General features: G+C 38.5%; 2 protein-coding genes across 2 annotated transcripts; one reads left to right on the forward strand and one right to left on the reverse strand.

Annotated features, from left to right (window-relative positions):
* The first annotated feature begins 1,757 nt into the window (after positions 1-1,757).
* Positions 1,758-15,019, forward strand: LOC102776981 (plasminogen-like). The gene is made up of 19 exons (XM_087852203.1): positions 1,758-1,882; positions 2,725-2,860; positions 2,961-3,067; positions 3,353-3,467; positions 3,988-4,127; positions 4,291-4,411; positions 4,490-4,608; positions 5,275-5,437; positions 7,510-7,634; positions 7,715-7,874; positions 8,261-8,442; positions 8,534-8,682; positions 8,768-8,861; positions 10,414-10,528; positions 10,811-10,885; positions 10,961-11,101; positions 11,851-11,957; positions 12,724-12,869; positions 14,595-15,019. Exons 1-19 carry the CDS (start codon positions 1,834-1,836, stop codon positions 14,754-14,756), a joined length of 2,406 nt encoding a protein of 801 aa, XP_087708329.1. The 5' UTR covers positions 1,758-1,833; the 3' UTR covers positions 14,757-15,019.
* Positions 15,020-15,253: 234 nt separating this feature from the next.
* On the reverse strand, positions 15,254-15,862 carry LOC148098453 (uncharacterized). Its single transcript, XM_087852259.1, has one exon. The coding sequence runs from the start codon at positions 15,860-15,862 to the stop codon at positions 15,254-15,256; it is 609 nt and encodes a 202-aa protein (XP_087708385.1).
* Positions 15,863-16,188: the final 326 nt, after the last annotated feature.

The following is a 16,188-nucleotide window of genomic DNA, read 5'->3' on the forward strand; positions in this document are numbered from 1 at the left end:
TGATCTGGGCTTCACTGTCGAGAACGCCGCTGTTAGCCGAGCAATGTTATAGGGACACTCTTGAAACGCCCGTCCTTACTTACGAGTCAGCAACCACATAAATATGCCCATTAAAGTCGACAAAAAACCACACCATACCAGCCCTTAAAGTGCTCACTGAAATGGTTTCGATATATTTCTGCTCAATGAATTCACCAAAATACCTAAAGTTAGTGAAAATTGTTTAAGTAGCTGATAGCCACTGCTAGCGCTAGCTACCTGTACATAGCATGTAACGTAACGTTAAGTTAAAGTTAAGTCTGCAGGGACGGTTGCAAAAAAACTGTTCCTACATAATTTATAACATTTGAAGAACACATTATAAATAACAATATTACATAAACATGACCTGGTCATCTGAGGTTGGAAAGGTAGTTAGAAGAGTTTGAAGATGACATTTCTGTAACTTACTGACCGGGCATACTGCTCAATCTAACGGGTTGCATTTAGTTGTGTTTGAAGGGCGCGAAAGGCGAAATAATAAAATGCCACAATGTGGAGGGATTTGAGCATGGCTGAGCCACTGTGTGTCGCTGTGTGACAGCTGAGCAGCGAAAGGAAATTAATTGAGGAGCCGGTGTTGTGCCAAAAAGTGATTGCCTGCCAAAAACTGATTTCCAATGTTTCCGTGTATTTTTTATGTGTAATATCTTTATGTATGTTGGTAAATGCTCTCGCTCAATGGGAGTCGACTATTTTGATTCACTACAAAGCACTCTCTAAGCACGGCTCTTAGAGCTAAAGCTTTTGCGCATGATACATTATCGAACGTTACGCTGTGTGTCAGGGATACTGTTGACTCCAAATCTCCCGACCACTATGTTGATCTGAGACAGCAAGACCGAGACAGCGAGACCAAGACAAGACCGAGACCAAAGTCCGTCGAGACCAAGACAAGACCAAGACAAAAGTACGTCGAGACCAAGACAAGACCAAGACCACGTAAAATTCAATTCAATTCAATTCAATTCAATTTTATTTATATAGCGCCAAATCACAACAAATGTCGCCTCAAGGCGCTTCATAGATACAGAGAAAAGCCCAACAATCATATGACCCCCTATGAGCAAGCACTTTGGCGACAGTGGGAAGGAAAAACTCCCTTTTAACAGGAAGAAACCTCCGGCAGAACCAAAAAAAAAGTGACCGGTCTCGAGACATCCAACTCTACCAGGAACCCGAAAGAGTTGGGTTTTTTCCACAGTCTCAAATTCATTATTTGCTGCACAGCAGTAGTCACACCCTTTCACTCAATTAATAAAAACTAAACTAAAATGAATAAATAAACACTGCCACCAAACAATTCAAAACAAAAAATAATAAAGACACAAAACTATTCTTGCCTTGACTGAAACCTTTAGCCTATATTTTGTTATACAAAGAGATGAAAGTGAAATATAAAAAGAAGATAATAAACCTTTATTATCTTCTTCACGTGCTACCTGAAGAGTAAGAGTTTCCAAAACTTTACAGGATTGGCCGAAGAATAATTGGTTCAAAAGGCCAGTCGTTACATGTGAGAACAGATAAAATCTTGAGGTGTTACATGCACTCCAGCTGTGTTTCATAACGATGCAGCAGAAAATAATTAAAATGCTGTGTTTTTAATCACTTTTTCCCCTTCTGTTTTGCTCCAAAATCTCTCACAAACAAGGATTTCGACCTGCTGCTCTTTTGCTGTCCTTGTCAGGACAATGATTAACTAATAACTGAGCTGTCCTATTTGTCCTCCCAACATGCTAAAAGAAGTCCAACAATAAACCAGGAGGTATCTGATCATATTAGGGTCTCACCATGGACCTGAACACAGCAGCTTTCCTCCTTGGAGCTTTGCTCTGCAGTGGTAAGATATTCATCTTTGAATGATAATTATTAATAAATGTATCATAGCCATTGAAGAGGCAGTTGTTGGATTCACTGTGAGAGTGCCTCATCGATATGTATTAGGAGCTTAAATGCAGAGTTTTTGTTCACACAGCCACATAAATGTAATGGAAACAGGTCAGAACAGACAGCATTGGATAATAAATTTAAAGTTAAACCTCATGTCTACAACTGATAGATGATGCTAACTGTGGGCTCAAAGCAAAGATGTTTTATATAATGGAATGTAATGCCGGATGTAATTTCTCTCAGCCCATCTATGGTCTAAAACGACCTTCTTTAGCTGTCTTTTATCTGATTGACTATCTCTTGCAAACAGAAGGTTTGAGTGGAGGTAGGTGGGGCTTCTATGCTAATAGACACACCTGTGTGGCTGTGATGACCAAAATAGGGATATCAACTCTCAATGCCATCATACAGAATGAAAAAAAAGAAAACAGAAAAAAAATTTCTGAAACCTAGTGTTTAGAGGAATTGGAAGCGTGAATTTTTCCTTAGTAGGATCATTTGTAAATACATTTACATCCCCATTTGAAACTTTCGACATGCTTAATAAGAGTATCCACCAGTGTAACTAATAATGTAGACTTGCTGATTCAAGATTAGGTCAAATCAACAAAAGAAAGTGATTTTCTTAAATTTTTTTATCCTATCTACCTTAATTACATCCCAGTAATGTAACAGAAGCTTGCTTAAATAATTTTGGAAATGTTCAGGCAAACAGCAAAGAATAAACTAACAAATCAATCAGTTAATAAATAAAGCTTTGGGGGATTATTTTTTTTGTGTGTATGATTGCAGTTGGTGCTACTGAGATAGAGGGCTACTCCAGAACTGAAGAGGCATGGGTCCTCACACTGAATAAACGAATGTATTCAGTTAGCACTTTGGCCGAATGTGCTACCAAATGTAACACTGAAACACTCTTCACATGCAGGTAAGTTCATACCTCACACTCCCAATTGTTTTCATATTGGGTATTAAACAGTGCACATACACCACATTTATATACATATGTACTTTAAAAAAAAAAACAGGGCTTTTATGTATGATGAAAACGACAGCGAGTGCGTGACAGCAGCTGCAAACTCTAAAACAGAGAATGTCAGGCGCAGAAGCAACACAGCTTTATATGAAAAAAACGGTAATGATCTTCAAATTCCTCTAAAGTGATATAAGACTGAAATGTCTGTTTTTGCATTTTCTTTTCTTTGTCTCTGGTGACTGTTCTACTCTGGTTTGTGTGATCTTTTTAGTTTTCCTAACATTGTGGTTAATTTTTAGCCAATGTGTCATGATCAATGATGTTTGGACTGTGTCTGCAAACACAGTGGAGCTGGATTGCGAGTTAAACACTACTGTGGTTCAATCTGATTGAATACAACACAACAGTAGAGTCCTGTTGTTTCTTTTTTCTTTTCTTTTCTAGAATATCTCTTGGAATGCGCAAATGGGATAGGAACAGATTACAGAGGAACAAAGTCCAGAACAAAATCAGAACAGGTCTGTCAGAGATGGGGTGAAAGCTACCCACACAGGCCAAAGTATGTATTCAACTGATTTAACTTAATAATTTCTTATCTTTTTATTATTATTTTATTTCTATAGAACATTTAATAACAACAAAATTTGGCCAAAGTGCTGTGCAAACATAAAAATTGCACAGTAACAAATGACATCAGTAACAAATGACATCAATAACAAATAACGAATAACAGATAACAGATGAGTAAGTAGATAGATAGTAACTCTCATGCAGTGTTGAAAGCCAATGAGTAAAAATGTGTTTTAAGATTTGAAAAGATTGACGGTCGGGGCCTTTCTAATGTGGAGAGGTAAATCATTCCACAATTTCAGCGCCACAACCGCAAACGCCCGGTCACCTCTGTGAACCAGTCTCGACTTAGATGTGGCCAAAAGCAAGAGATCGCTTGATCTAAGAGCTCTAAAGGGCAGTAAGTCAGACAGATATTCTGGAGCCTGTCCATTCAGTGCTTTAAAAGTCATCAATAAAATTTTGTATTTTATTGATGACATTAATTTTTGTTAATGTTTCTGCTGCAGTATCACGCCGCAGAGCCACCCACGAGCAGATCTGGAGTCCAACTTCTGCAGAAACCCTGATGGGGACAAAGGGGGACCCTGGTGTTACACCACTGACCCCTGGAAACGCTGGGAGCACTGTAACGTACCCAGCTGCTCTGGTAACACACACACACACACACACATACGTATCTAATTATACTCTAGCAGCTATTTTACATTCAATGGTCTTCATTTGGTTTAATACTAATATATAATTTGGAACAACATTATCTGCTATCCATGGCCCAGCATATCAGATACATCAGGGTTTTTCCTTCACAGAGGAATGTATGGTCTGCAATGGTGAGGACTACAAAGGAAAAATCTCCACCACTGAAAACGGCTTCACCTGCCAACGCTGGGACTCTCAGAAACCTCACAACCATGACTACCATCCCAGCAGGTAAGTGCAACACCTTTGTGAGTTTAACAAGCCTTTTCTGGATTACTTTCTGGATACTTCTTCTTATACTCTGTGCAGTCTACCACAAAAGTATCTTGAGGAGAACTACTGCAGAAATCCAGATGGAGATCCCCGACCATGGTGCTTCACCACCAGCCCATTCAAACGGTGGGACTCCTGCGCCATACCGCGCTGCAGTAAGTCTCCATTTTTAAATGTTTCCTCAATAATGAACTACAAAAAGGCTTTCACAGCTGTTGTTTGTTGCCCAGCGTGTTCTTCTGCAACACAATTAGCAAGAATGTCAAAAATTAAGAATGTCATGTACAAGAGTTGTTGCAGACAAACAAATATATATTCATGTTCCAATGAAACCAGACATTCAAACTTCATAGTTTTTGTTGCTCAATCTATTTAGAGGCAGCAAAGTATTTAATTCAGTTTATTCAAGTTCAACTAATGTTATAGTGACCTGCTATTTTAAGTACCATGATTAAATTCAATCAAGGTGCAGAGTAAAGCAGGCAATCAAACATTCAAACATTTATTTCAGGTGTTCTTTATTGATGGCAAAATCCCAATTCAGCAGCTTGTAGACAAAACACAACAACCCATTCAGAAATCCATGTTGAATAAACATTGAAATATATATATTCAAATAAACTCAAGCTACCATCATCCACTGCCAGAAACTACTTAAAAGTATAAGTAAAATGAATAACAGAAAAGGAAGAACAGAACTAAAGGAGACTTTATGTAAATGAAGTTGTAAGAAAGTATAAAAGACAATAAATACAGAGAATACGCTTCACTTCTTTTTTTGCTGGATTGTACATGAAATACATCTTTTCTTCCGTCTTCAGCTGCTGAACCTTCCACCATTGTCCCAGAGGTCGACTGTGTCACCGGGGAAGGTGTAGCATACCGAGGAACAATTGCTGTAACTGAGTCTGGCAAAACGTGCCAGAGCTGGTCGGCTCAGGTGCCACATAAACACAACCAGTCCCCAGAAAACTACCCTTGCAAGTAAGAGCTGTATCCAGGAATTCATGTCCATCCTAACGTGGCGAACCAAATATTAGTGGGAGTTTGCAGTTTGCAGTTTTTGTCAATAGTTTTCAGCTCTAGTGTGTGTAGCACCTACGTGGAGTCATTACCTTGGTTATTAGGGCAATCGTGGCTCAAGAGTTGGCAGTTCGTCTTGCAATCGGAAGGTTGCCGGTTCGAGCCCCGGCTCGGACAGTCTCGGTCGTTGTGTCCCTGGGCAAGACACTTCACCTACCACCTACTGGTGTTGGCCAGAGGGGCCGATGGTGCAATATGGCAGCCTCGCTTCTGTCAGTCTGCCCCAGGGCAGCTGTGGCTACAACTGTGTGAATGAATAGTGGAATTGTACAGTGCTTTGAGGGTCTCGAAAAGTGCTATATAAATGCAATCCATTATTATTATCCATTGGTACTGTATATGAGTAATTTTGGGCTAGTATCAGAAGATTAAGAACGACCCTTAGAGCTCTGGTACATGAACAGCAGAGGAACCAGACAAACACGGTTGTGTGGCTTAAAAGTACATCAGTGATGTTAAGCCTTTTAAAAGAAATTTGTGAACAACACAGAATTACAACAGGTTTTAACAGAACTTCAAGTATAAAAATTTCCCCCAAAGTAGCAAAAAAATAGAATAAAAATAAAATTAAAAGATTAGTCTTTTTAAGTTCAAATGGTACCGGTGGGGCCCATAACAAATGGGTGTGTTGCAATAGAGTCCGTCTGATGAGGAGTGTGTGTGTGTGATTGTCTGTCCTACCGCACTACTTGTACAGCAGAGGATCGCAGTCCATCACTGTGCAAATGATTGTGCGTGTATATGTATATTGTCTCCTAGGATCTTGGGTTGACTCGCCGTCCAGTGAACACTGGAACACTCTGGGTTCTGGAATCACTGACCTGGTCTTTGGATTCATCCCATATAAAAACCTGACCTATAAACAATGGTCAAATATATGTCACAAACAATTTAAGAATAACTCTCACAAATTAACCTAAAGTAGTGTCACAGTGCAGTAACTACTATTCAGATCAGCTATCATTAATTCAATCATCATCAGTTCAGTCTTGTTGTACAACGTTAAAAGTTCAAAGTTAAAAACAAAAATAAAACAATAAGCTCTCATCAGATCTCATCAACCCATCAAGTGGGTGAACATCAAATGTTTTATTTTCTCTTCTTTTTTGTTTAAGATGATTTTAGGAACTGGGTTACATGTGGAACTCTGAAGGGTAAAGCACCGACCCAGGATGGTGAAAAGCTTACCAGTAGGCAGTAAAGACGGCCCAAAACTCCTATTTTTCTCAACTTATTGCTGTTAATTCACATAACCCTTGTATTTTGTATAATACCATAAATTCTGTACTGAATGCAGAAGATTATACGGTGGCCCTGAGAGGCCAAACGAACTGCAACTTCAGAAAACACCTGCAAAAAAAAAATATGAATCGAACAAAATAATATCATGCTACAACAAACCTCAAACATATCCAAATAATAGAAGCCACAAGAACTAAACATATCTTCAGTAAAAACATAAGTCAACAATACAGAAAATAAACACAAAATGCTGGGTCACACACCCAGCCCGTGACAATCTAATATGGCGGACAACTCTGCAGACACATGTTGCCATTATGATGTCATCTTACTAATGCTTGCAGACATGAGTTTAAAAAACAAAACAAAAAACATTTATATTGCTTGGCATTTTTATGTTGAAAACTTCAATAATTACATCTGTTAATTACCAAACATATCTATGTATAAATGAAAGAAAAGAAACTTTGTTTACAATTTGACATTCTTTGCATCATATTTGAGATGTAATTTTTAGATTAAGTAAACACTGCATACTTTTTATGTAAAAAGAACTGGAAAAAGAACAAAAAAGAAAGTGTTTAATATTACTTTCCATTAGATGGTTTGAAATGTTCATTGAATGTATTCAGTAACATTTATGAGAAAAATATGAGAAAAGAAAGAAGAAATCTGTTCAAGATTCTTTTTTCAGTGCAAATATGTTTTTATGTTTTCATCTTCTTTGTCAGAGGTCTGGATAATAACTACTGTCGTAACCCCAACAATGAACTGATGCCCTGGTGCTACACAACTGACACCGGCAAACGCTGGGAGTACTGCAACGTGCCACGGTGTGGGGTTGCACGCACACAAGGTATAGTGTTAGTTAATCTATCTCGTCCTTGTGTTTCAAAAATGAGTGAATCTTCCCCCTTTCAATATCTCTTACTGCAGGTGATCCAGTCATCCTCCCAAATGAGGTAGACTGCTATGAAGGGAGCGGTTTGACTTATCGGGGCATAATATCAGAGACCATCAGTGGAAAAAAATGTCAAAGTTGGAGCTCCATGACTCCTCACAGACATTACAAAACTCCAGAAGCCTACCCTAATGCGTAAGCATTAAACACATTCAGTTTTTATGGCTAACACAACAGGATGACACAAGAGGATAGGACAGCTAACCTTGAGAGGGGGAAAAAAACTATAAAAAAAACTATATTCTAACACAAACATGAACCAGGAATTCATCACTACATACAAGAAGAATGTTAGTATGTTGAAGATGTACCTTAAACCTATGTGGTAAAAATCCATGAATTTTAATTTTTGAAAATTTTTAGCAGTCAAAATTCTGACTGGCAAAAAAACAAAAAACTTTTTTTCCAACCCCAATTAGATCCATCTATTTATTAAGCCCCCTCTCTGGGCTTAACTCTAAAATATCTTGTTTAATAGGTTGATGTCTTAAAGTTTCAGGGGCTTTTTTGTTTTACAACAGGGACCTCAGAGGGAATCTGTGCAGGAACCCTGATGGGGACGACGCTCCCTGGTGTTTCACTACAGACCCCGCAGTCCGCTGGGAGCACTGCAACTTGAAGAGATGCTCTGTCAGACCTTCACAAGTCAGTTCTCCTCAGTCACACATCGCCTCCATTGCCATCCAGACTCCACCGGAAAAAGGTGAATCACCTTTAAGTGTCACATGTTGTGCTTCCTTGCCAGTTTGTTTGACCTATCATTCACTTCCCCTGTTTCGTTGCGGCTGTTTTAGACTGCAAGATCGGAAATGGAGCGACATACCGAGGTCCAACCTCTGTTACTGCGAATGGTGTGACGTGCCAGGCGTGGAGTTCTCAGACTCCTCACAGTCACATCAGCTTCACCCCAGAGACTCACCCCACCAAGGGTCTGGAAGGCAATGTAAGTGCATGGGTGTTGCAATAAAAACTGTTTGTGGTAAGAACAGAATTTCTTTCTAGTTTCTAACTCCTCTGTCCACTATCAGAGCTGCAGAAATCCAGACAACGATATAATTGGACCGTGGTGCTACACTACTGATAGGGACACGATATGGGAACACTGCCAGATCCCTGACTGTGGTATATGAACATTGTTTGTGTTGGCATTCAAATTCAGTGTGTTTTATTTTAATTTGTTACTATCTACCAACCTTTTTAACCACTCTATCATTATGACTGATGCTCAGTCTGAACTGCAGACTGTAGTAACCCTTGCTTTCCATTCACTCATCTCCACCTGTGTCACCCACTGGACTCTATGGTGGGTCTGATTCTATCCACATGTGTTCTGGTATTCTAACCATGTTAACAACAGTGAATACCTCAGTTAGTTCAATGAGATTAGCAACTATCAAAGAAATATTGTTTTGGTCAGAGAAATTCACACATTGTCTCAACAATAAAAAATCTCTGTCTCTATCTATGGTGCACCGCTCTGTCATGCCACTATAAATCCCATTATTTAGAAGTGGAAATAGGACTAATACCTCTTTGCAGCTAGTAGGTGCCAGTGATGATAATAAATATTTTTTTCTCTTTGGACTTCAGATAATTAAAGATAAAGACAAATGACAGTAAATGAATGTGAAGAGCTGACTTGTTTGGGAGAGCCAAATCCTGTTCAGCTCGGCTGAGAATCCATGCAGACAGGGTTGGGACTTTATTTTGATCGGCACACTATGTGCAAAGACACACTACAATCATACCATCATGGGAAACATGGTAGGGGGAAGACTTTCTAAAGCCAGTGAGTGTAGTGATACAGGCCAGGTACACAAATGAAAATATTCATCAGAGCAGGATCAACAACAAACCTAAAAATACTTCTCAGAACTGTTCAACAGTCTGTGCAGTTGTACTTCTGCTGCAGGTGTACCATGGCCTTTTGCAATTCAAACCAAAACAAATCACCCCAGACAAACAGATTAGGACTTGACTGAGATGATACCCATTGACCTCTAGCTATTTTCCACTGTGGAAAACAAAACATTTCTGTCCAGGCCTCAAACCCCATGTTTGTTCTCCCCAGTAGTTGTAAATACACAAAAATAAGACTTAATTTAACAGTAAAAAATTGCTTACAAAAACACAAACCATTCATATTTGCTAAATTAGACATAAATAGAAGGCACAGAGTGATGCTAAATGAGGCCATAAGAGCCAAAGCCAAACCAAAAGAGCAGAATCTCTTGATCTCAATAATGTGGGAAGACTGGAGCCTGTCCCAGATTTCAGGGGGTAAAAAGTGCAGGATTACCACATAGAGATGTCCAGTCTTAATTAGTCTTAAATCTACAGTAACCTAAAACGCAATGGAACATGTTCACACAGCCAGCTGATGGATCCCAGCACATGACTTTGATACTGTGAGGCAATACATCTGTAACACGGTGCTGAATTATTGTCCAGCACCGTGTTACAGATGTATTGTAGCATGTCTTGTCCATGCACCAAGACATGCTAGAGATACCAGATAAAATCCATTTACTGAGTAAAATGGATTAATAAACCTATTTTTGTGCAAACTTTTCCGTTGGCTTGTTGCTAATGAGACTATAAAGTTTAAACTAATTCAGTGTTTTTGTTTCACTCATCTTCTGAGAATTCATGACAATGAACTACTGCTTTATAGTTGAAATGAAGTGCGGATCACCAGTAATCAAACCAAAACGTTGTTTTAGTCGTCTTGTCGGCGGCTGTGTGTCGAATCCTCACTCATGGCCCTGGCAAATCAGCCTCCGAACCAGGTGAGAAAATAACACCAAAAGGACTTACATTCATAATATAACATGTACAGAGTAATTTAAATACTTTTGACTGTTAACTGTAAATACTGTAAAGACTTGTTCTTGTTGTTATAGAAATAAATACATTGAATGTTAATAGCGATATGTTACATTTTTTTGTATTTATTTTTTCCTGGGTTTTGTTTGTCTGTTCACTTTTTAGTTCATTTGTTTTTGAAAGCAAGCTGCTGCTGCATCTCGTCTGTACATTGTGAAACAAACATCTGTTTCTCTTTCTACTAGTATAGGAAAACATGTCTGCGGAGGAACTCTGATCGACCCTCAGTGGGTCCTTTCTGCTGCACACTGCTTCGAGAGGTAGGAACAGGACCACCATTAACAATTAAAATCAAATTCTGCAATAACTCAAACAGTGATTGATTATTCCACCAGCTCCATTCAGCCTTCAGCCTACAAGGTATTCCTGGGTATCCACACGGAGAGAGGCAATGAGCCATCGAAACAAGAGAGGAGACTTGAGAAAATAGTAATGGGACCAAACAGAGCAGATATTGCTCTGCTTAAACTAGAGAGGTCAGTATGGGTCTAATCATCCTGGATCAGCTACTAATGATATTACACAAACAACTTGGTGCAGATCTGAACTTTGATCTTAGCTAACCTGAAGGACTGAAACATAGATGAAATATGTGTTTTTGAAAGTATTAACACTGACACTCAGCTACCAGATTTGTTAGAAAACAGGCTCTCATACTTTAATCCAGCATACAGATACTGTCTATTAATTATTTAGTTATCCATCTGATATTACAATTATCACAATATATATGAAAAGAAAGTGTGAAAAAAAAAAACCAATAGTGCTATCAGTCAAATTTATCTATAATTAGCCGTGAATGGGTAGCACCGTCTATTACAGCTTGCTTATACTATCATAATAGTGGGGTAATAAGGTGGAAACAAGTAGCCAATAATGTGGAAGTAATGTAAAAGTGTTATCTTGTATGAAGAGTAATCATACTGGAATAATATTACATTAAAATGTATGTAATTGTGTAATAATATAGGAGCAAAAGTATCCCCATGAGTTAAACCAATTAGCAATAGCTTAGTGACAAACTGGTAACAATATGATACATACTAGGAATAAAATGGTAACACCCATGCATTAAAAATGTTATATTATATTATGTGATATTAACTTATTTACATTTGGCTCAGTGTCCCAACCTTTTTGGAACTGAGTATGCAGAAAAATAAGTAACTTGTTGACACGAGTTTGATCTTGTGAATGCCATTAAAGATATTTGTATTTCTTTCAGCCCTGCAATAATAAATGATAACGTGCAGCCAGCTTGTCTCCCAGAAAAGGACTATATAGTTTCCAGTGCAGCAGAGTGTTTTGTAACTGGATGGGGTGAGACTCAAGGTACGTCACATAGATGTGTACTTTTTTTTTTTTTAAATGTCTGTGGATCTTATTGTAATGACAGAGTAAAAACTGGCTGATACAAACTGATACAAATCACACGTTTATGTGCTTTTAATCAAAGTTTGTTTGAAGCCACATCTGGTCCTCGTAAACATAGGTGGGACATCAAGTAGGCAGGATTTGCTTGTTGATAACAGCCACTGTTTCACAAGTTTTATTTTCTTCTGTTTCATTTGAAGTTAGTTTTTTTCTAACAAAGATGTATCAGTGCTATAGTGATACCCATTTACATCTTTTTCTAGCATTTTTGTTCTTGATTAAAGAAAATGTTTAAAACAAATGTTTGAAATGTTTTCACAGTTGCTTTACAACTCATGATACACTGTAAGCTGACTCATTTGCACACTTTAGAAATGCCAGTGTAGAGATGATTGACACAGAAGGAAAATCATTGAGTGTAATGAAAACCTTTCACCAGCAAGTGGCAGAATTTGAACAATAAGCTTTACTGTGGCTCTCTATATCGACCAGCAATAATTACTATTTTTGAACATAATTTCTAATTAATGCTTCTTTGTTAATTAAACACATTACATCTTGGACAGGGAGGTTTATCAGTTTGGTCAATTGTAAAAGTTTTTTAAAAGCTTTTTGAATACTGTAAATAATTGTCAGTGCTCTATAACACAAGAAACTCCACTGTACATGTATTGCTAACGATGGTGATGAGGAGGAAGGTAATTACACACAGGTGTGTTGGCAGGTACAGGAGGCGATGGCGTCCTGAAAGAAGAGGGTTTTCCTATTATCGAGAACAAGGTGTGTAATCTACCAGAATACCTGAACGGCAGAGTTCAAAACAACGAGATGTGTGCCGGATATATCGAGGGAGGAGCGGACAGCTGCCGGGTATGAAAAACACAAACCTTTGAAAACTGGGGAAAGTTTATAAAATGTGTGTGTTTTACTTCATCTTACTGACCTGAAATATTTTTAATAGATTTCCAGAAGCTAATGACTGAAAAAATGAATCAGATATATAAATGTTTCATTTGTTTACAACAGTTCAACATAGAATTTAGTAATAGTAAATAATGTTTCTATAGTAAATTCAAACAGTTAATTATTCTCCACTCATTGATGTAATTTAATATAAACTCAAAGGTGCTTTGACATTTGTGAAATTTACAGATAAAATGACCAAAATCAAATAACTTGCATGTGGAACTGTACAATAATCCGATACTTGGAAAAATCTGATTGTATAACAGGTAATTTATGCTTTTGATACGAATGTTTAATTATATTAAATAAAACCTGTTAGCCCAGCTAAAACTAGACATACTTGTTTTAACTATCTGTTCTTCCATATGTGGTTTATACAGTAAGGATTATCTGAGCACATTAACATTCCAAGTCGTAGCTTTAATATGAATAGGTTTACATCAACATAGAAAGAACTGTGTGGGGGAAAAGGGCAGTTTTAACATGGCGTACCCAGTTGCAAGGGTTTGTTGCAGGGATATGTTGTCCTTGAAAAAGAAAATTAAAAAGAGCTCACTCATAGTTTGACATCTTTCAAGCTGAAGTTCTCAAACAGTATGAGGAGTAATGATGTGGCTATGCAAATGAAAAATATAAGAATCAAATATTATGAATTTGCTTTCTTACACATGGATTTAAGATCATTTGGGGAAAACCGGCTTGGGCTATTTTTCACAGCTGTCCTTTCTCACATGTAGCACTCAGCAGGTAAGCAGTTTCAAATACTGAAAATTCTTCAAGTGTGTGAGGTGAAAGAGCTGCTTTGATGGAGCATACAGAAAGCAGCTCACTCACTTTGGTGAATGCAGTGGTCAGCTGTTTGTGTCATTCAAACATCAATTTCACTCCAGCAACAAACAGACTTTTCACTATTGAGCTGGGAGGTTAAAGATCAGACATTTTTTATCAGGTGATTCTGCAAAAGTTCACAGAGGAAGTTCTTTGGTTTGCCAGAGTTATTGGAGTTCTTTCCAGAAAATTATTATAGAAATGTTGGAGAATTTCAGTCAACCCGAGTAGCAGAAGTTAAAGACAAAGATCAAAGGTTATTTGCATGGCTGCAAAGAGTGTCATCAACACTCTTGAGGATTTAAATAAACACTTGACTTTGTCTATTGTGTGTTAAAAAGGCTAAACAGCACACATCACTTTCAGTATTGGCACAAACATATTTTGATTAAACATACACATTCATTAAACATGGAAACATGGAAAAACAAGCCCAAATATTTACAGTGTGGACTGTAGATATAGAAAATTTATGTTGCTTCTAAAATGGATGGGAAATAACTAAATACGAATGTTTTGTTTTTGTAGTTTCAGGTATTTGGCTTATTTCCTGAGCCATTCTCACTTTTACCCCCATCATTTTAACACAAATATGTTTACTTTCTAAGAAAGAGATTTTTAATATTGCAAATAGTTTGTTTATTTGGCAAATAAGCACTAGTTTATTGCTTACACAATAATGCAGAAAAAACCCAACTTCCTTCGTGTTTCCTACTCTTTTCTAGGCTGGTTTCAGCAGCTGTTAAATTAAACATAATCAAAAATTGTAGTTATTTCTACACATGTGTTCTCCTCCTGTAGGGTGACAGCGGTGGTCCTCTGGTGTGCTATGAGCAGAACAAGTTTGTCGTGCAGGGTGTCACATCGTGGGGTCTGGGCTGCGCCAATGCCATGAAACCTGGTGTCTACGCTCGAGTGTCTAAGTTTAAGGACTGGATAGACACAACCATCAAAGCCAACTAAAAGCTATCATCTGCAGTGTGGTTACTGAGGATGTCTTAACCTGTATATATTGTTCTGCTCTGGCAATGATTGACTTCATGACATGAAGTTTTTCGGTTTTCTATTCTATCCTGAAGCGGATAGACTAAAAGCAGGGCACCTTACTGGTTTCAAAAGCAATGAAAATGTTTCTGTAACAGGTTAAACTTTTTTTTAGAAGCCATGCTTTACAGAAAATGCATTGCAAATCTACTTCTTTGTGGTTATATTGAGTGAAATACAAGATAAAGATTCAGTTGTTGTTTCCTACTTGATTGTGTGTGACTTAATTTAGTTTTAAGACATTCCTGGTGTGTGTTATCTGTCTTCATAGATAAAGCTGGGTGTCATCAGCATAGCAGTTAAAATGTATACTATGCCTTCTGATGATACTGCCCAAGGGAAGCCATGGTTTCCGCATGTTGAATTCGTAGATTTTTCTTTTATGCGAGCAGCACAGGAGAATTTAAAGCTGTTCATTAACACTCCGACACTGGTCTCTCAATCTCCCGTCGGAAAGCCGCGAGCCTCCCCATGATGGTATCAAACTTCTGTTCCGTGGTGTTATCATTCTTTTGATTCTGAGACCCCACAACTGCAGTGAGCCGTTCTGCGATGTGATCCAACTTTCGCTCGAGGGTCTCAATTTGAGCAGGCCTCTCTCTGATGTATCCCACCACACGCTCAATGGTGTTGTTTTGAGCCTTCACGGCAGCTGTAAGCGTCTCCAAGGTGTTAACCATGCTGCGTTCGTTGTGAGAGGTCGCGCCTCGTCCTATCGCTTCGATTCCAGCGGGCAGCCTTGGGGGGGTTTGAACAGCCGGTTCCGCTCTCTTATTTCTCCGATAAGCCAGGGCCAAGCCAGCTCCGATCAGCAAGAACCCTGCTATCATGGTTCCGAATAGGTAGATATCTTCAGCGTCCTCGATCGACAGTCCCGCCAGGCACATGACCCTCCAGTTCTGCCACCCGTCCATCGTGTATCCGGCAGGGAAAGTCCCTCCAGGGCACTCGGGCTCTCCCGAGCCCAGACTTCTCGTTGAGAAGAGGGTGTCAATAGCATTCAGAGACCAGTTGATCAAATCCATAATTCTCTTTTAGGTTTTAGAGAACAACAGTGAGAGACTGTTCGAGGGAAAGTAATACACATGAGACAAGACAAGGACACAAGAGGGAAGGAAGATAAGGGGAAGGAGGATAGGAGAAAAAAGTGCGACCGCCTTCGCCAAGAGCCAGAGAAGAATGATCATTTGTAACTTTCACTAAAACGGTTTCTGTACCGTGGTGAACTCTGAAACCTAAATTCAAAAGGTTAACATCAGCTTACAAAAGAGTTGAAAGAGACAATTGAAAACATAAACTCATATGAAAAGTGTTTACTGAGGTTACTAATTAAGTGAAGGCCCAGATGATG

Source organism: Neolamprologus brichardi, chromosome 15 (assembly GCF_056152115.1).
Source record: "Neolamprologus brichardi isolate AB-2024 chromosome 15, ASM5615211v1, whole genome shotgun sequence".
In the NCBI taxonomy this organism is placed as follows: Eukaryota; Metazoa; Chordata; class Actinopteri; order Cichliformes; family Cichlidae; genus Neolamprologus; species Neolamprologus brichardi.

Excerpts from the sequence above, each read along its gene's own strand:
- LOC148098453 (XM_087852259.1), bottom strand. The coding sequence starts at position 15,862 with ATGGATTTGATCAACTGGTCTCTGAATGCTATTGACACCCTCTTCTCA.
- LOC102776981 (XM_087852203.1), top strand. The coding sequence starts at position 1,834 with ATGGACCTGAACACAGCAGCTTTCCTCCTTGGAGCTTTGCTCTGCAGT. Across the intron at positions 5,438-7,509 it reads CCAGAAAACTACCCTTGCAA|AGGTCTGGATAATAACTACT; the intron begins GTAAGAGCTGTA and ends CTTCTTTGTCAG. Across the intron at positions 11,102-11,850 it reads GCTCTGCTTAAACTAGAGAG|CCCTGCAATAATAAATGATA; the intron begins GTCAGTATGGGT and ends TATTTCTTTCAG.